At 38.5% G+C, this 20,667-nt stretch overlaps 1 protein-coding gene across 1 annotated transcript in view; it reads right to left on the reverse strand.

Annotated features, from left to right (window-relative positions):
• The window catches only part of DSCAM (Down syndrome cell adhesion molecule), a 909,566-nt gene that overhangs the window by 336,781 nt on the left and 552,118 nt on the right, over nt 1-20,667 (reverse strand). The window contains exons 4-6 of the mRNA XM_011984189.1: nt 15,753-15,899; nt 6,808-7,086; nt 1,435-1,710 (exon numbers count right to left, since the gene is read on the reverse strand). Coding sequence (XP_011839579.1) covers nt 1,435-1,710; nt 6,808-7,086; nt 15,753-15,899 — 702 coding nt within the window. The remainder of the gene's footprint in view (nt 1-1,434; nt 1,711-6,807; nt 7,087-15,752; nt 15,900-20,667) is intronic.

Here is a 20,667-nt window from a genome sequence, read left to right on the forward strand (position 1 = left end):
TTTAATATGAATTACCATGCTTTCAGCTAATTTCACCTCTGCTTTAAAAATCTCACTGTCTGCAATGAAACGACTGAATCAAAATCGGAATCTCATTGCTAAACCTGCTACTTCTTAAAAAATTAGCTAAGGTTTAAAAAAGAATAACAGAAATATGGTCTTATAATCAAGATATATTTAAACTTATTTTCATATATCAATGTGTTTTATTCATTCTCCCTTTAGGCTATATCAAAATCATTCTATTATTTTAATCAATTGATATCAGATGAATTTTAAATTATATAGAAGGACATAATTTCCAACGAGACACACAAATACATAGATAGAAGCTAGTTCAATCATGTAGTGATAAACATATGTTGCCCGTGATAGCTTCTTTCTCTGGCTGACTGATCAGCTTGAAGATTTAGTATGCAGTAACCAGTTAAAAAAAAAAAAGCAAACTGTATCACATACCTAAAACCTGTTATTATACCACAAAATAATTCCTCACAAATTTCATTTACTTAAATCTGTGAACATTTGGATGGATCTAGGGACAACTGCAGCAAACAGATGCCATTTTTTCACTCCACCAACCGCTGTATTGACATTTCACTCTGCATTTTGAATCTTAAGTTGTACTTCTCCACTGGAGGCTATTGCCCACACCCCACCCAGCGAACACCTGGCAATGTCTGGAGACATTTTTGGTTGTAACAACTTGGAGGAAGATGCTCCTAGCATACGTCTAGTAGAAAAGGGCCAAAGACGCTGCTAAAGATCCCACAACACATAAAAAAGTTTCCCAAGATGCCTGTTATCCCAGCACTTTGGGAGGCTGAGGCAGGCAGATCACCTGATCAGTAATTTGGGACCAGCCTGACTAACACGGAGAAATCCCATCTCTACTAAAAATACAAACTTAGCCAGGTGTGGTGGCTCATGCCTGTAATCCCAGCTACTCGGGAGGCTGAGGCAGGAGAATGGGTTGAACTGAGGAGCTGGAGGTTGCGATGAGCTGAGATTGCGCCATTGCACTCCAGCCTGGGCAACAAGAGCGAAACTCCATCTCAAGAAAAAAAAATAAGAAAAAAGTTCCCCAAGCAAGGTATTCTTGAAAGACCCTGGTCTAGAGATGAATGATCAACAAAACTGTTAATTGTGGTTTCTTCTAAGATTTCATTCTTGGCAAATAACTTACAACTAACGAGTGGGTAACATTTATGTTACTTTACATTACTTCTAATATGAAACAATTTCATTCTCATCAGAACTTTCTCTCCCATTTGCCTGATTTAGCTTGAAAAATTAGGGTAGAGTAGTAGCTGGTGAGACAGACAGAGAGCCCAGAACTGAGCGATCAGCACTGCTCTGCCCTGTCTTCTTCTTTTCTGAGGGCTCTGGGTTTGGGTTCTTTTTCAGCCATACCCTGTAACGAGGCCCACTGACCTTCAAGGACCACCTGCACATAGTCTTGAGCGGACAGCTTGTCCTTGCGCACAAAGCACTGGTATGCGCCCCCGTCACTTTTGACCATGTGATCCATAATAAGGTTTTCGTGGTTGATCCCTGTGATCCTCACATTTTTTCCAGGGTTGAGGATTTCACCATTGCGGTACCAGGAGAGTTCCTGGTCCTCAGTTCCTGTCACGGTGCAGGACAAGGAAACTTGGCTACCCACGCTGCTTTTAACCTTCCTGGGACTGATGGTGGCTTTCAGTGGCTCTGGAGGTTTTAGTAAGAGAGAGAGAGGAAAAAAAGGTAAAAACATCACTAGATAGCATTTGGACAACAGGCTGGACTTTCAACAAAGCAAGTGCATCACTGCAGTCATACTCCATACAGTTCCTACGAGCCATATTATTTCACAGCGGAACATTTTGTTTGGGAACATCCCCTTCGCTATTTTTTATTTCTGGCTTTATTTCTCTATGCAACAAATGGAATAATGTTGGTCAAACTGCCTTCTCACTGAGTCTATGTGAGGATGTTGATATAAATCCACTGACAGTAAGAAATGCAGGCCGGGCACAGTGACTCACACCTGTAATCCCAACACTTTGGGAGGTCAAGGCGGGCAGATCATGATATCAGGAGATCGAGACCATCCTGGCTAACATGGTGAAATCCCATCTCTACTAAAAATACAAAAAATTAGCTGGGCGTGGTGGGGGGGCACCTGTAGTCCCAGGTACTTGGGAGGCTGAGGCAGGAGAATGGCATGAACCTGGGAGGTGGAGCTTGCAGTGAGCCAAGATCGTGCCACTGCACTCCAGCCTAGGCAACCAGAGTGAGACTCTGTCTTAAAAAAAAAAAAAAAAAAAAATGCAATGTGCTGGCTACCAATAGTGACCTAAGTATTGAACATTGAACATATAAATCCTAATTTGCCTTGTCCCAAGGTGGCACTGGTGGGTTTACCCTGGGCCATTCTCACACACACGTATACTCACTCATATGCCATATGTGGTTTACCAAGGGCCAGTAACACACAATTGTGGGGAAAAAACAAACAAACAAACCGACCAACAAATGGGTTGGTATTAGAATTTGTGACCATGAAACAGAGGTTTTCTTTAAAATGAGGCTGAGTGATTTAGACAGGGATGAAACTTTCATCCTCACCTTCCCATGTTTTCAATTCAACAACCCTAATCCAATGTAGAAAGCATTCACTGAGCATCTGTCATGTGCCAAGGATGAGGTTAAACTCACAGGCAAGAAAAATGGAATAATACTTATGGTGCAACTAGCATGTGCTATAAAATTATTGACTATCTTTCATAGGTCATTGAAGTCAGTCTTCTCCTAATCCTGTAATTTTTGTGTTATCTCCATTTTACAAAACAGAAAATGGTGATTCAGAGAGCTTAAGTAACTCAGCCAAATCTAATCAACAGGTAAATGGCAAAACAAAACAAAACAAAATTTTTAGTGAAAGACATATAGTTACAGATTTTTAAACGTCAGAAAGTGCCGAGCAGGAAAAATCTGATGAAAATCCTGTCTAGTCATATTACAAATTATAGAAAACCAAAAATAAAGAGAAATTCTTTAAGGCAGATAGCAAAAATGGCAAATGACATATAGAGAAACAAAGATCTTAATGACCTCTGATTGCTTAACAAAAGCACATGGAGGACAGAAGACATATAAATACATCTTTTAAATTAACAAACATCTCCTGTAGATGGCAGATGGCTAAGATTTGCTTTTTAATCCATTCTGGTAATCTTCTCCTTTTGCTATTGTTATTATTTCACTTTAAGTTCTGGGATGCATGTGCTGAACGTACAGGTTTGTTGACACCTTATACAAGAAGGTAGATTAAAGATTTAAATGTAAAACCTAAAACCATAAAAATGCTAGAAAAAAACCTAGGCAATACCATTCAGGACATATGCATGGACAAAGACTTCATGACTACAACACCAAAAGCAACTGCAACAAAAGCCAAAATTGACAAACGGGATCTAATTAAACGAATAAGCTTCTACTCAGCAAAAGAAACTATCATCAGAGTGAACAGGCAACCTACAGAATGGGAGAGAATTTTTGCAATCTATCCATCTGACTGAGGTCTAATATCCAGAATTCTCAAGGAACTTAAACAAATTTATAAGAAAACAACAACCCCATCAAAAAGTGGATGAAAAAAGTCTTTTACCCCAGTTGTTCCTAACTTTTCATCTCACCACACTTTGTTTTCAAGGAGCTCAGTCTTCTAGGTTGATAAGAAAAGGCAATAAATGGCTGTAATAACCAACCAGAGTGATGCAAGGGCCATTAGAGAGATAGCACATGTGCAGAAGGGTGGTTGGGAACAGCAGGAAATCCAGATATCAAGGATGGATAGAACTGAGACCAGTCAGAATGGAAAGAAGGAATCACAGAGATTGGGAACCACATGAATTAAGGCAGGGAGCAGGGGCATGTCTGAGAGTTTCTGATTCATTTTGGATGCAACAGAGAATCCCTAAGATTTTGGAATTAAACAAAGATAACTAAAGAAGGCATTCAAAAATGCTTAGCAAATAAGTCTTTTTTTTTTTTTCCCCCCCGGAAACGGGGCCTTGCTCTGTCACCTAGGTTGGAGTGCAGTGGCACAATCATAGCTCACTGTAGCCTGAAACTCCTCCGCCTTTCTGCCTCAGCCTCCTGGGTAGCTGCGAGTACAGGCACAAGCCATTGCACCCAGCTCAAACATACTTTTAATGGAATCACTAAGTCAAAGGTCTTTTGACAAATGCGGGTGAGGAAAACCGGTCAGTGAAGACATTACACATGTCTAGTGTAGGTACAATTAGGATCCAATCTAAGGCAGGACAGAAGTTGAGAACAGAGCTGAGTTAACTGTGAGATTCAGTTTGTATCACTTGGCAGGACTCGGCAGGACATGGCAGGACTTGGCAGGATGTAGAAAGGAAAGGCTTAAAGAGCACCCAAGATTTCATGTTTGCATCTGATGGATGACAGGGAGGAAGATGTTGGTAATAATAACAAGAGCCACTTGGAAGGAAGAGGTGGTGGAGAGTTTAGTTTGGTATCCGACACTGTTGTTTTGAAGTGCCAGCGAAATTTCTGAAAGAAAGCTGGTTGACACACTTGTCTGACACTCATGAAGGAAGCCAAGGCTACAAGTACAGATTCAGAGCTTATTTTCAGAGGCAAGGAATTTGAAGCTCTACAAATGAAACAGAGCCTAAGGAAAAGGGAAGAGCTTGACAAGAAGACAGTTCTGAATTTGGAGTCCAAGAGAATGCTTTCCAATAGAGAAGAGAGACGGGAACGAGGAAGCTGCTTTCTTCTGCAGCTAGAAGAAGCAGTCAGAAGGGAGGCAGAGAACATTCCAGAAGCACTGGAGAATCACCTAGATGTGGAAGAAGAGAACAATGATAAAAATAAGCACATTAATAATAAAGGCTTTTAAAATACATGCAGTGATAAACGCCTTTAGAGAGAGAGCAGTAACATACTCTGAGTTGAGGAGACAGGAGGAGAATGGGGAACAACGCATCTTTGCAGATGGAGGCTAAGAGAGATGGGAAGTGTTAGATAACTAAGTATTAGGAAATAATCTTTTATGTGGAGGAAGCAACATTAGTAATATGACTTGCAATAAGGAAAGGAATGGCTTGTGCAGGAATTAGGAAGAAGTTAGATTTAGCAGGAATAGGTTATTATCCCATTTATGCCTGAGGTTGCAATTTTTTTTTTTTTTTTTTTTTTTTTTGGGACAGAATCTTGCTCTGTTGCCCAGGCTGGAGTGCAGTGGTGAGATCTCGGCTCACTGTAAGCTCCGCCTCCCAGGTTCATGCCATTCTCCTGCCTCAGCCTCCCAAGTAGCTGGGATTACAGGTGCCTGCCACCACAGTTAGCCAAATTTTTGGTATTTTTAGTAGAGACGGGGTTTTACCATGTTCGCCAGGATGGTCTCGATCTCCTGACCTTGTGATCCACCTGCCTCAGCCTCCCAAAGTGCTGGGATTACAGGTGCGAGCCACCGCGCCCAGCCATAAGTGGGTTTTAATGCAAAACAAGGGGAAATACGGCCAGACAGATTTGCTTGAGATGCCTTCAGTGCTATCCTAAGATATCAACTTTATTCAGCAGAAAACAGGGAGCTAGGAGAGGTCTTTTAACGTAGAAGAGACTTTGAGCCTGTGGCTGGCTGTCCAATGCTGCATATTTTATCCACATGATTCTTCAGCATAGAAGTGTAACTGTGGATTTTATCATCCATTTCTTTCTAATTCCAGACTAAACATGTTCCAGTATTTTGCAGGACTCAGGCTAGACAGCCTGTTCCAGATAGTCATTTGGATATTTAATGTAAATATGTTCTCTTAGGCTGGTATTATGCTAAGGCAGTCTACACTCAGGTTGACATTGAAGAGAAAGTTCCATAAACAGGGTTAGGGCTGGGCAGGGAGGTGGAGGGGGAAGTAAGAAAACACTTCTATTTTCAGTGTGAGATTCCTGTGGTTAAATCTGTTCAATTTAGTTCATCAAGTAAAAATATATTTTCAAAAAAGGAGTATTATATTGGCAACTAAGACCTCCTGTCTGACCAAGGCTCTGCCTTCCTTTTCTGGCCATGTGATCTTGAGTAATTCACTTTAATTTGGTTTCTGCATGAGCAAAATTGAGGGTGTTTGAGTAGATTAGATTGTGACCCTGCAATCACATCCCTCCTTCCTCCAAATCTGCCTTCAGTATCCTTCTCAACACATTCCTCAAGGCAGCCAAGGCAATCAATAATCAATGGAAGATCAAATATATCCATCATATTTGGAGTAGATGATCTAAAATACCAGGCACGAGTCTAATATTTGGGTATGTTTGAGCCTCATACTTTGGCTAATAGCCTTATTTAGAAATTTAATGCAGAAATGGTCTGGAAACAGACAAAGGACAACTGCTTTGATTGGCTATCATCACTTGTGCTGAAAGAACAATCCTACCCTCTCACTCTGTTCATTTTTAGAGAGACTGGCTGTTGTGAATTCATCAGCTAGGAAGTGTTATCTTGAAATCGTATCTTGGAAATGTAATAGTCTGTGGCCTAATGGAACTCACAGAGGTTTGGGGATCAGACAGTCTTCAAATCAAATCTGACACCCAAGACTCTCCAGTTGTGTAACCTTGGGGAATTCATCTGAGCATTAATTTTCACATCTGTAAAATGAGGTTTCTGTTGATCTCAGCTGGACTCTTTTGGGAGTTAATGGAAAGCTACAGAGAAAACATGGAGATTCGCTTATAACAGGAGCTCCATCGATGGAAGCCAACACCACCTTTGCAAGTTACCGTCCAACTTACGTTTCACGTACAGGCGGCCTATCACCTTAGCCGTTCCGTATCTGTTGGACACTTCACACACATAGCTGCCTGAGTCCGAGGGGCGAATGTTCTCAATGAGCAGCCCCGTCACGGTCTTCTGGAACCTCCCTGAAAGTTCCAGGGGCATGTTGTCCTTCAGCCAGCGGTAATCTGGCTCAGGGTGCCCAAGCGCTTTGCAAGGCAGCTCCACACGCTGCCCAGCCATGGCTTTGCGATGGTCAAACCCATCCAGTATGGATGGGGCCGAGTTCGCTGGGTCTGTAGAAGAAACAAAAACTCTTAGAGACAGTGAATGAGGAGTTGAAGTGGTCATTTAGAATTGTAGGACTTCATGTATAATTTAAACTGGTGCATCATACCAACTATTGATACAGATCTGTAAGATTTTATAAGTGAACAGAAAAAGAAATGCCCTATTCATACAATTTATTTTCTGCTCAGAATTTACAAAAGGTTGAACACTGGTCAGAACTTCTGTTGGTCATTCCCCAGTAAATGAATAAAAGATCCAGAATGAGCAGGCTTCAACAAGAGCTGTCAGCTCAGGCTAAGAATCAGATTGTCTTTTCATAACTGGGAATGTCAGAATTCTCTTAAAAGATGCTTAATGGGTATAAATATGCAATTTGAGAGAAGAAATAAGACATAGTGGTAGATAGATCAGTGGAATGACTATGGTTTGCAATTATCTATTGTGTATTTCAAAATAGCTAGAACAGAAGAATTGAAATAATTACAGTTTAAAGAAAAGTCAAACGTATAATGTGACGAATATCCCAAGTACACTGATTTGATTTTAATTATACGAATACATTATCACATGTACCCCAAACTATGTGTATCTATTATGCATCAATAAAATATCATAAAAAATTAATAAAATAAATAAATTTATAAGACAGTGGCTCACTCTGTAGCTCAGGTTGGAGTGCAGTGGTGCAATGATTGCTCACCACAGTCTCAAACTCCTGGGTTCAAGTGATCCTCCTGCCTGGGCCTCCCAACATGCTGGGATTACAGGCATGCACCACCACACCCAGCCTAAATAAATTTAAACAGAAAAAAAGAGCAACACTAGCAGAAATAGCTGTTTACCTTTAGTAAAATTTATTGCACAAGAGAAAGAGCTTTACACATAGCTTTTGAATTTTAAAGCATTTTATTTATTCATTTCCCAAATATGTTTTGATCCTCCAGTGTAGACCAGCACAGAGTTAGGCACTAATGGGAGAGTGGTGGATGAGACAGGTGTCTTCTTGGAGCTCATGTTCTGTTGGGTGGGTGGGTGTTAGGGAGCAAGCAACACATTAGCAAGCAAATAAAGATAATTTGTAATAAGTATAATTAAAGAAAGAAAAAGAGGGCAGAACAGAGAGTGAATTCCACATGTTATGGGTGTGGAGGCAGCCAGGAGGCCTTAACATAGGGTCCTCAGGGACAGACTCTCTGAGAAGATGGTATTTGAGGTCAGGTGAATAAGCACTATCAACAACATGTGGCATAGCAAGACAATGGATTAGAAAGAAGCAGCTTGCAAATGATGACTTATGACTTATGACATGGCCTTCTAAAATTTGCCTGTTCTATGACATCATCTTGAACCAGGTGAGGAATTTGATAAAATATTCTCAAGAACTGGGTCTGTGGAAACCACGCAGCTCAATGTCCTTCGAGTTTGTTTGAATGCAGTGATGTTCCCAAGGTCATAATCTGCGTGACTACGAAGAATATAAAATATAGCACCTGATCAGATGCTAAACGTAAAACTCAGTGTTCTCTCCCTGCTGTCTCTTCTAATTCATCCTGTGTAGAACTTGCATGAACCAACACCCTGGCATGCCACATGGATATTACAGAAGAGTTATAGACTCCTGCCTCCTGAAATTTTCTTCTTTGCCTCAGTAAGAAAAATGCCATGACTTTTTTGATCTACCTGCATTAAATCTGATGGCCAAGGAATGGATATCCACTGTCCTATCAAATGAGAGCCATCTGGAACTTTGTATTTTTTGACGAACACCTCGCTATTTGTCCCATCCCCTAGTCCCTGGCAACCCCCATTCTGTTCCCTGCTTCTCTGAGTTTGACTTTTTTAGATTTCACATGTATGTGAGTAAAGACAATGTTTGTCTTTCTGTACATGGCTTACTTCACTTAGCATAATGCCCTTCAGGTTCATCGATGTCATTGCAAATGGAAAGATTTCCTTCTTTTTTTAAGGCTGAATAATATTCCTTTGTGTATATAGGAATAATATTCCTATGCATGTGTGTATATGTAGATGAACACAAGTTTTTTTCATATTCTGACTGTTGTGAATGATTCTGCAATAAACATGGGAGTGCAGATACCCAATTTCATTTCCTTTGGATATATACCCAGAGTGGGATTGCTAGATCATATGGTAGGTAAAAGGGTATAAAGTTTCAGTTATGCCAGATGAATAGGTTCTGGAGGTTTAATATGCAGCATAGTGACTATAGTTAATAACACTATCTTATATACTTGAAATTTTCAAAGACAGTTGATTTTAAATGTTGTCATCACACACACACATACATACACATACAAATGTAACTATGTGAGGCAATAGATATGTTATTTTGCTTGATAGTGGTGTATATATATACACATATACACACATACACACATATATACACACCTATATATATACACACATATATACACATGCATATATATATATATGCATAGTGAACATCACATTGTATACCTTAAATATATTCAATTTTCATTTTTCAATACCTCAATTAACCTGGAGGAAAAATAAACTCTAGCCAAGGAGATGTAAGAGGTGAAAATGTGTGGATTTGTAGGAAATTCTGCTTAAAGGTGACTTAGCTGAGAGGGGTGTTTTTATGCATTTTTCCTTTGCTTCTTTATATCACCTGGAATGTGGATATAAAGGCAGGAGATGCAGCACTCACTTTGGACTTTGAAATCATATTGAGAATGGAATCTCACATGAGGATAATGGATCACAAAGATAAAAGCCTGGTCCCTGGTGACACTGGAGCTGGCAAACCAGCTTCTGGACTTATATACAAGAGAATAAACTTCTGTTTTAATAAACAATAACATCAAAAAATCATTTATTAATAGAAAGACTTCTTTAAGAGGCTGTGATTCCGTAGTCAGCCCTGGGGGCAGTCAGCAGGCACTGTTGAAAATAGAACAAAAGCATTTAGCTGAAATGTCTTGGCTTTCCATTTCTTTTATAATCATCAGAGGAGATAAAACTTCATTATGAACTTGCTGCTCTTTTAACTTCACTGGTGTCTTATGAGAACAATGTGACAGTGATATGATGAGGGAACCTAAATACTCTTTTAAAGAATACCTGATGAGCTTCCAGGACTCCTCTAATTCTTCATTAACTGAAGAATTCTATATTCCAGAATTATACTCATTCACATGCATGACTATGGGGCTCCAGAAGGCGAGAGAGATATAAAAGTTTCACAACACCCAAGTACAGAACCTGTGCCAGCAAAAACTTCACCACTTCATTTACCTGCTTCTAAAGGAAATTACAAACGGACTTTGAAAAGTATTGGTTTGAAGATCAAGTTATGTTCTTAGAGACTGAATAATTAAGAAGACAGGCCTAACCAATGATGTCTCACTGATCTCTGGCATCTTCTAGCATCAACGAAGCATCTAGAAAAATGGTTAGCTGTCTGCATCCATGTTACTGAAAGTATCATCACCTGCACACCCAATGGGTTCCGTGAACGAGAAGACACAAAGATGCGCCTAAAGCCAACTCCAGAAAGGGTCTTGGACATCCTCAACTGCATGTGATTTATTACCTCATACTACACTAACTTGCAGGCCATATAAACACCATCGCAATATTGTTTAGTAAGTAGAAATCATATCCAAGATAATATGTATTACCTGGGGTAAGCTTCTCTATTATTTTGAACTCTGTCTTCATTTATTTAAGAAATATGAGAATATAATGATAGCTCTTGTTCTTCAGTAATACAGATTTTAGTTACACTAGAGTGGAATATTGAAGATATTATAAAGTACTATGAAAAAATAGTTGCAAAATCTGTCACTTTATTTAGAATAGGAAGTAGAAGTAGAGTTGGAGAAGGTGGTACAAAGATGTCATTCCTTTGGCAGGGGTGGCTGACAACAAACACCACAGTGCGCACCTCTGACTTTCTTTGCAGAACAATCCCACCATCTCTGAAAACGAAATGCACCAACTTCTAATGCTATTCATAAAAAGTCAACTCTCAATGACTGCACTTAAAAAGTTTTATTCTAACTGAAACTATTGGCAGAAATTTCTCAAATATGCTTAAGACAGTGCTATGTAATGCTAATGACATTTTTAAAAATGGCTGAGACAACTGGATATCCACAAGGAAAATAAATTAGAACTTTGCCTCACACTACCTACAAAAATTAACTCAAAATGGATTATTGATCTAAATATTACAACTAAAACTATAAAAGTTTTTAGAAGAAAACATAAGGAAAATATCTTCATGACCTTGAGAAGTTCTTAGGCATAACACTAAAAAAACAAGCAACAACAGAAAAAATCAACATGATAAACTTCTCCAAAATTAAAAAAACTGGCCCATCCTGGTGACTCATGCCTATAATTCCAGCACTTTGGGAGGCCGAGGTGGGCAGATCACATGAGATGAAGACTTCAAGATGAGCCTGGTCAACATGGTGAAACCCCGTCTCTACTAAAAACACAAAAATTAGCCAGGTGTGGTGGCATGCACCTGTAGTCCCAGCTACAGACAGAGGCAGGATAATAGCTTGAACCCGGAAGGTGGAGGTTGCAGTGAGCCAAGATCACATCACTGCATTCCAGCCTTGGCAACAAAGCAAGACTCCATCTCAAACAATAAAAATAAAAAAATAAAAAAATTAAGAACTGTAGCATTCTCAAAGGCATCAAGTGAAAAAAATTTGAAAATCATATTTCTAATCAAGAACTCAAATCCAAAAAATATTAAAAATGCTTACATCTCTATAATGAGAAGAAACAACCCAAAAATGGGCAAAATCGTTGATATTTTACATCACCAAAGAAGATATACAAATAACTAATCAGTACACAAAAAGATGCTCAATATCACTAGGCATTACGGTAATATGAATTAAAATCACAGTGAGACATGACTTCACACCCACTAGGATGACCGCAATAAAATCACAAACAATGCTGGTAAAGATGTAGGGACCTGGAATCTTCACCCATTGTTGGTGGAAGGTAAATATAGACTTACATAGGCACACATATAGATTTCACATAAAAATGGCTGCTGGAGTGCCAGCCTTCACATCCACATCACAGGTGGTATAAAGAAGGAAAGCAAAAATGCGTAAGAATGCCCCCTCAGTGAAGTCACTTTTAAGCAGGATTTCCTACAAACCCACACATTTTTCTCCTCTTACATCACATTGGCTAGAGTTTATTTTTTCCCCAGGTGTATTGTGATATACTTGCCAAATAAAAGCAGCCAGAACAGGTTGGTATTTTCTTAAAATGTTTAAACTTCAATTTGCCATGAGGCCCCAACTTCTAGGTACCTACCCTAAATGAATGAAAACATGTTCACTCAAAGACTTAGGTACAAATGTTCGTAGCAGGATTATTCATCATCAAAGAGTGGAAACAACCCAAATGTCCATAATTTAGTGAACTGATAACCAAATGCAGTATTTACAGATGATCACATGCTCTTCAGCAACAAGAAAGAGCGAACGACTAACACATTACAACACGGGTGCCACATGAAAGAAGGCAGACACAAAATCCACATCCTGTATCATTCCATTTATGTGAAATATCCAGAAAATGCAACTCTACAGAGACAGACAATAGATTAGTGGTTGTCTGGGACTGGGGATGGACATTGAAATTGGCTTCAAATGGGTAGGAGGAATCTTTTGGGTGGTGAAAATATTCTAAAATTAGATTGGTGCAGTTGTGGCACAACTCTATGCATTTACTAAAATCATTGAATAAACTGAATGGAGTTTATATTAAAGTAAATTGCATCTCAATAAAACTATTTTATGAAACTGGAATGAGGTTATTTCTTTTTAAATTTCAACTTTTATTTTAGATACAGGTGGTATATGTAGATTTGTTACTTGGGAATATTACGTGATGCTGAGGTTTGGAGTAGAGACCCTGTTCCTCAGTGAGCATGGTACTTGATAGGTAGCTTTTTAACCCAAACTCCCTGCCCTCCACAGTCTAGTATCCACAGTGTCTACTGTTCTTGTATTTGTGTCCACGTGTGGTCAATATTTAGCTCTCACTTGTAAGTGAGAACATGAGGTACTTGGTTTTCTACTCCTATGTTAATTTACTAAGAATTATGGCCTCCAGCTCCATCCTCATTGCTTCAAAGAACAAGATTTCATTCATTTTTATGGCTTTCCAGTATACTACGGTTTATATGTACCACATCTTATTTATCCAATCTACCATTGAAGGACACCTGGGCAGATTTCACGTCTTTATTATTGTGAATAGCCCAATGATGAACATACAAGCGTATATGTCTTTTTGGAAGAATGATTTATTTTCTTTTGGATATATTACTCTGTAATGGGATTGCTGGGTCAAACGGTAGCTCTATTTTAAGTTCTTTGAGAAATCTCCAGGCTGCTTTCGATAATGGCAGGACTAAGTTACATTGCCACCAGTAGTGTATAAGGGTTCCCTTTTCTCTGCACCCTCACCAGCATCCGATGGTTTATATTTTAAGTGCATGATTGAGGCAATGCTTGAGACAGGCTCTTGTGGGGATATTTGGTCATATGTCAAATCTAAACAACCAAACAGCACTGTCTTTCCTTTTCATCCCCTTCAGTATCTTTTTTGTCTTTGTCTCAGTCTTCAAACTTTTTTATATATATTTACAAAAGTTATTTTTATCCCAAACGTTTGAAAACTTACACAAAAATAGACAAAAATAATATGATGCGTCCCATATATTCATCATATTAATGGCTCTGACACCAAAACTTTTCTATTCTTCATCATGTTTATTTCTTGATAGTTTTACTTTGTTTTTGGTGGTAAAGAATATGCAACAAAAGGGAAGCTATAGGCCAGGCGCAGTGGCTCACGCCTGTAATCCCATCACTTCGGGAGGCCAAGACAGGTGGATCACGAGGTCAGGAGATCGGACCATCCTGGCCAACATGGTGAATCCCTGTCTCTACCAAAACACAAAAAATTAGCTGGGCGTGGTGGTGCACGCCTGTAGTTCCAGCTACTGAGGAGGCTGAGGAAGGGGAATCACTTGAACCCAGGAGGCAGAGATTGCATTGAGCCAAGGTCGTGCCACTGCACTCCAGCATGGCAACAGAGCGAGACTCCACCTCAAAACAAAAACAGCAACAAAAAAGGGAAGCTATGTCATTTTATCATCACATCACTAGCATGCTTCTCTAATAAAAATAGAGTTTTGTTACATAACCACAGTCTGTATTACACAATATCAAGTAGTATATACACTGCAAATTCATTTTTCCTCATCAGCTCAAAAGTGGCTAGCTTTTAAACAATTGAATTAATTAAATCAAGATCCTTCTCCTATTCACATGCAGCTGTTATATCTCTTGAGTCTTTCTTAATGCAGAGCCAGCCCTCCTTTCTCCCATGTATTTGACTTGACTTCCGAAAGAAACCAGGTAGTTACCATGCTGAATTTGCTTGTCTATGACATCATTTAATTTGTGCCGTTATTGCCACAGGCATTTTTCTTATGAACTGGAATTTATTTCAGTGGGTTGGTTAGATAAGTATTCAACATTTTTCTCTTTGAGAGGGGTGTTGTGTACTTCACATTGCATCCACATAATGTGTGGTTTTCCCGTTCTTAGTGACACTCAATTGATCAGTGAGGTCAGATGTTAAAATTTATCTGAGTTATTTTATTAAGACTGAAAATGAAATTTTCTAATTTTGTCATTTCTGTTGCATTCAGTAGACACAATTATTCTGCAAAATGAACTTTCCCTTCTGAACTAAGGTTAGCTGGTTATCTAAAAATACAGTAGCTATAGGAAAGACAGAATACATTGAGTTGTTGTTGTCTTTAATCACCTGTTATCAGAATGAAGAGTTAGTGTCCTGGTCACTACTATGCAGACCAATGAGATTCTTATTTCTTTCTTTATATGAAATATATATTCATGTATTCACATTGTATAAAATTGTAATGAACTCAAAGGTTTTCACAATATTTAATGGTTATCAATCATGTGCAAGCATCACTGCTGATACTCAGTTAATTCCCTTTGACTGATGAGAGCCCCTTTATGTTGGCTCCTGTGTCATTTTATCAAGGACAAAAAGTGGGTGCTCAGGCAGTGATGTTTCAAATTATCCCAATGTTCAACAAGTTCCCTTCACTTCTTCCCATAAAGCATTATTACAAATAAGGTACTTCTTAAATATTGATAGCAAGCAACCTTTGGTCACTTCTATCTCACTATTACAACCTTACAGGATATTTACCACAGGGAGCAATTTTATATTCTTCAGCCCCAAAGGCAAAGGTTAGGTATTTTGTATTTGATTTTCTAATCAAATCAAATGCAATTTGACTGCATTTGAGATGGATATTTGAGATGGAGATGGATCTTTCACTCCTAATGTGCTCCCTGAAATGCTAACACGTCGTCATGTGAATGAGTCAATTACTGGTTTGACAAATGTGAAATCTGTATTTCTATGAAATTGTATTCATATTCATTTAAAAGAGTTTTAAAATTGCTAAACTATTTTGGAAAAGGAATTGAAGGCTCCATTTTAATGGCAACACTCCACGATTTTGATTGAGTCGTCTCAGGATACTAACAAAGAAACAGCAGACATGGCAGACAGAGTCTTGATGAGTTTTTACCTGATACAAAAAGTCTGGCGCTGTTGCTCTGCCTCGTCTCTCCGGTGTATCGATGCCGCGTGATGCAGCGGTAGTTATACAATCCATCTTCATTCTGTACATCTTTAATATACAAGGCTCCCGTGGATGTGATGAGAAATCTAGATCCTGAAATACAGGAAAACAATGACTTGGTTAAAATATAATGAAAGCAACCCAACCACATAGACAAAGTCCTTAAACAGTTTTTTTTTCCACCTGAAGAAACTTAATGAAAAGGCTAAAAATGGGTGTGTGTGTGTCGTGTGTGTCTGTGCGTGTGTGTGTGTGTGAAATATGGGTCCAAGCTGTGTTAACTTTTTGACTAGCCTACATTAAGGTTTTTTAGTACTTATGTTATACAATATATACTTAGCAAATCTAACCTCAAACATTTTTTTAGGTCATGCATTTATCTTACAGCAATGAAGTTGTCATATAATTGGTATATAGCGAACATAGTACATTTTCTTGGATCATTGCATTTCTCTTAGCATGTGACAAATTAAGGGAGTATTAACTTTTTGTTGCACATTTCTAGCTTATGAAAGTATAAACTTTTGTCTCAGTTTAAAATATTTCAATAAAAGCACAAAAATATCAGACTACAAAGTAACAAAATATTCTACAAACTTTCCCAAAAAGGCTGTCTTATTTCCTCCCAATAATAACCAATGTTTATCACTATATTCTACTACACACATCAATTCTTCCCAGATTCAGAGTTTTAGAATACTGTTATTTCTTAATCACTAACTTTTAAAGGGACTATTCAAATCATTGACAATAACAATTTTTACCTCAAGAAAAAAAAATTCATGATCAGTCATTGCCCATTATGTCAGCACAAAACAGTGTCCTATCGGTAACCTGTGATTTTTACCGGTAAAGCTTCAGTTGCACAGAAAGGGCCAACATTGAGATCAAGTATCAGTGTTAATTTAAGAAGGGCAACCATGTTTTTTTCCCTTTGAAAATGTAACTTTTAAATGTATTTTTCACTGTTCAATTTTAATTGGGTGATAAAACAAGTTGGAGCATAAAAGTAGGGCTGAGAGTGCCTCACTGCACCTTCGTGGTGGGTAACTCAGTACACCTGCCACCATTAGACTCTTCTATGGGTTGTTTCTGCATGTGATGTGATTCCACTGGGAAGAATGTGATTTTTCTCTTTGAAAAAAGACTAAAATGCCAAAGAATCAGGTTTTATTGCTTGTTTTTCTCAGGTTCAGTGGAAACGTCCTTTAGTTTATTTCAGTCTGAATTTCCAGGAGTCTTAGATTCATTGCTTTTGAGCTTTACATATTTAAATTGTAAACATAATTTCTTGGTCATTTTCTGCAATAACTACACATCATGCATAGGTCAGTTGCTCTGATAAATTAAAATTTTTTTTTTTTTTTTTGAGACAAGGTCTGGCTGTATTATTCAGGCTGTAGTGTATAGTGGTGTCATCTAAGCTCACTGCAACCTTCACCTCCTGAGCTCAAGCAATCCTTCCACCTCAGCCTCCCAAGTAGCTGGAACTATGGGAGTGGGCCATCACACCTGGCTAATTTTGTATTTTTTCATAGAGACGAGATTTCACCATGTTGCCCAGGCTGGTCTTGAACTCATGAACTCAAGTGATCCACCTGTCTCAGCCTCCCAAAGTGCTAGGGAGTGTAATCCCTCCCAAAGTGGGATTACAGGCATGAGCCACCATGCCCAGCCCAAAAATGATTTATGAAATCTCTTGAGTTAGGAGTAATTACAAAGAACACAGATGTGAAAAAGATCATAAAATAATAGAGCAAATACTGACCCTTGTATTAGCTTTTCAAATGAGTACAAATTAATTATTAAAGCTAGTATAACATATATTTAAACTAATATCTACATTAACTTTCAAAACAATTCCAGTTAGATATTTAGTTTAAAATATGCCACAAATAATGCTAGCTACTAGAGAAGTTGAAAAATCTCCTAATGCTGTATATTCCAGATAATTTTTCTTTATTACTCCCCAAAATGAAAGCAACTAAAAATACCTTTTACCACTTGTCATATGTCATCACACTCAGCCTTTCTTATGATACACATTGTGTATAATGGAAACATTATTTCTCTTTCAATATCGTTTGCATACTTATATAATGCTTTAATAATCAGTTCCTTTAAAGTACAGTTTGATAGACAGAAAGGAAACTAAAAAAAAGATGATGTATGTAATTCCTGTCACCTTCTTAGCATGGAGTATTTTCATTAGAATTGACAGGCCATGAGTGGTGGCAAAATACCAGTGGAAAGGATTTTGTGTGCCATTTTCCAGAAAGGTTGAGAAATGCACACAGATAGCAGCAGCCTGCATTATTACCGATTCCAGAGAGGGCTCCATTCTCTAGGAACATTTTGTTCTTGCAATATCTAACATTATTTTTTTGTTTACTCACTTAAGTTAAATAAGGCTTTAGGGCATATCATTTCAGAAGAACTTGAACCTTTGATTGTCTTAAGCATTTTCTGAGATGTTCATAAGAATGAAGGAGTTGACATTGACTGAGTTTCTGTACGTAAGCCCATTTATGCCTAGCGTTTCATTATTGGAACGCTAAGCATGTGGCAGTTATTTATCTCCTATTGCTCAAGGTCATGGCCAAGGCCTGATTGCAAAAATTCAAAAAATTGCAACCTCAGGCATAAATGGGTTAATCTGACCTCCTCTGCCTAGTCCTTCATTTCTCAATTTATGTCATCTTGAAATTGATCAACATTTTAAAACATAAAATAAGGTTAAAGAGTAGGATCTTTTAATTATGAGAGGAACAGGTAAGTCCAGGGTCCTCGGGTACAGTCTCAACTTGGGAGTCCTGTGGAACTATCAAGGGACAACAAGGGCACAGCTATGTCATTAGAGCACCAAATATGTCAGCTCTGTGGTAATAAGGAATCATTTTAACTATTCTCTATCTTGCCCCTGTACCCCACTAGACACTTTATGCCACCAAAGGTTTCTATGTCATATGGAATAAATGATTTGTTCATGTCCTTCAATGGGATTAATGAATGTGCTTCTGCTAAAATAGGTAAACGTTTAAATACAATTTATTGGTATAAAAACGTGCAAACACACAATTCTGTCTGGTTCTCTCTCTCTTTGTGTGTCTTTATCACACATACTCAAGCACACACACACCCTTGACTATTCAGAACTGTCTTATAACATACAACTGTGCAAAGCAAAAATTTTATGAGTAACTTTATTTTCCTTGGAATACTATTAGCATTTAACTGGACACATTTCTAAAACATAGTTCATACTTTTTGTCATGTTAAACACACTGCAATTCAGAGCCGACTGAACAGTGAATGATTTTTGGATTTTGAGTCATCATTTTGGACATCGATTACTGAGCCATGCTGCTCAGTTACTAATATCTCAGAAGCTATCTGGCATCTCAAGATGCATGGAATGGTCCCAGACTGCCAGATGTTCAAGTCTCTGAGCTTGTCTTTAATAGCTTTTCTGCTTCCTCCTTTACTATGCAGCTGTTACATGTTACTTCCCTTTGTTATCAGTATCTTTGCCAATGCACAATGTGATGCATTCAGTACGCTCAGAGTTAGAAAACAGACATACCAAGGCTGTTAGAACTTTGTATAAACTAAGAGTAAATAGGTTATGAGCAAGTCAAAGACTGGTTTTCCAATATCAGTTAACATGAGCTTGCATGTTAGTGCCACTAAAATAAATCTACCGCATGGTGCCAGTTCAGTCAGCGTGGTTAAGATTAGCATAGGGCCCAGTGGGATATTTCTATGTAGGGACACAAAACTACCAAAGAAAATGGGGCATTAGCCCAATAGGAAAATGTTGCAGAAACCCTCAGGGTTGGAGTTCTATGGCCACGTTCTTCCCATTGTCATAGTGCTGGGCCGCAAAAAACACCCAGAGAGCAGTGGGTTCTGAAGCTCTAGCACGACACCATTTTGGGTTTTCTATACGATTGCTTCAAAGGTAGATATTAAAATAGCAGCAGTTCTAGAAATCTATTTTGCTGCACTATGGGTTGTTAAAGCAGAAAGCCAGATCTTTAAGATCTGAGCTGCAGAAAGCAGGCATGCATGATCTCCAGAAAGATGCGCATCAGAGTTGATTCTAGAAACTAGCATGTGTTATAAGTGGGCAGGAAACAGAGCCAAGCGATGCACCCATTCATTGGGCCAGCACTGTCCTAGGCTCCGAAACTGCAAAAATGAGAGAGACAGCCCCTATCTCTAGGGAGCTTGTAATCTAAACAGATTTGAGCCTTTGGGTTTAGGAGCATTCCAAGAAGTTGAGGAAAAAGGATAGTAGGGAAGAACCTGGAGAGCAGTCATGGAAGAGGCATTGTCTTCGTCTCACCAGGATGAAGGGGCTACTGATACCCAAGGAGAAAAACTGGTATTTATCCCCACACCTGCTTTTATCCTTGTGTGTTATTCAAATACAAATAATTAACTTTATATGTTAAAGTCCTCTTCATTAATATGCTTATTCAATCTACTCAGCTAACTTTTTCTTTGTTCTTATAAAGAATCAAATTAAAAGATCTTTCCCTGGTTTCAGGTGCAATAAGCTCATCCACTTTGAGAGATTTCTCAGTGTGGAAGAAAAAACCTGGGCTTTGGAAGCCAGTGGATCTGAACTACAAAATGGTCCTTGTCCCTTTCCAGCTGTGTGACCTCAGTCTAGTCATTCAACTCTAAACTTTGCTTTCTTCATCTAGAAAGAAGAGAGATGATGAGTAATCTCTGTTCTGCTGTTGAAGATCAAATTAAAATGCATTTATGTCATCTAGCAGATAGTCATGCATCCATTGCACAGCAGAGTGACTAAGCTCAATAATAATGTATTCTGTATTTCAAAATAGCTCAG

Source organism: Mandrillus leucophaeus, unplaced genomic scaffold (genome assembly GCF_000951045.1).
Source record: "Mandrillus leucophaeus isolate KB7577 unplaced genomic scaffold, Mleu.le_1.0 Scaffold262, whole genome shotgun sequence".
Lineage (NCBI taxonomy): Eukaryota > Metazoa > Chordata > Mammalia > Primates > Cercopithecidae > Mandrillus > Mandrillus leucophaeus.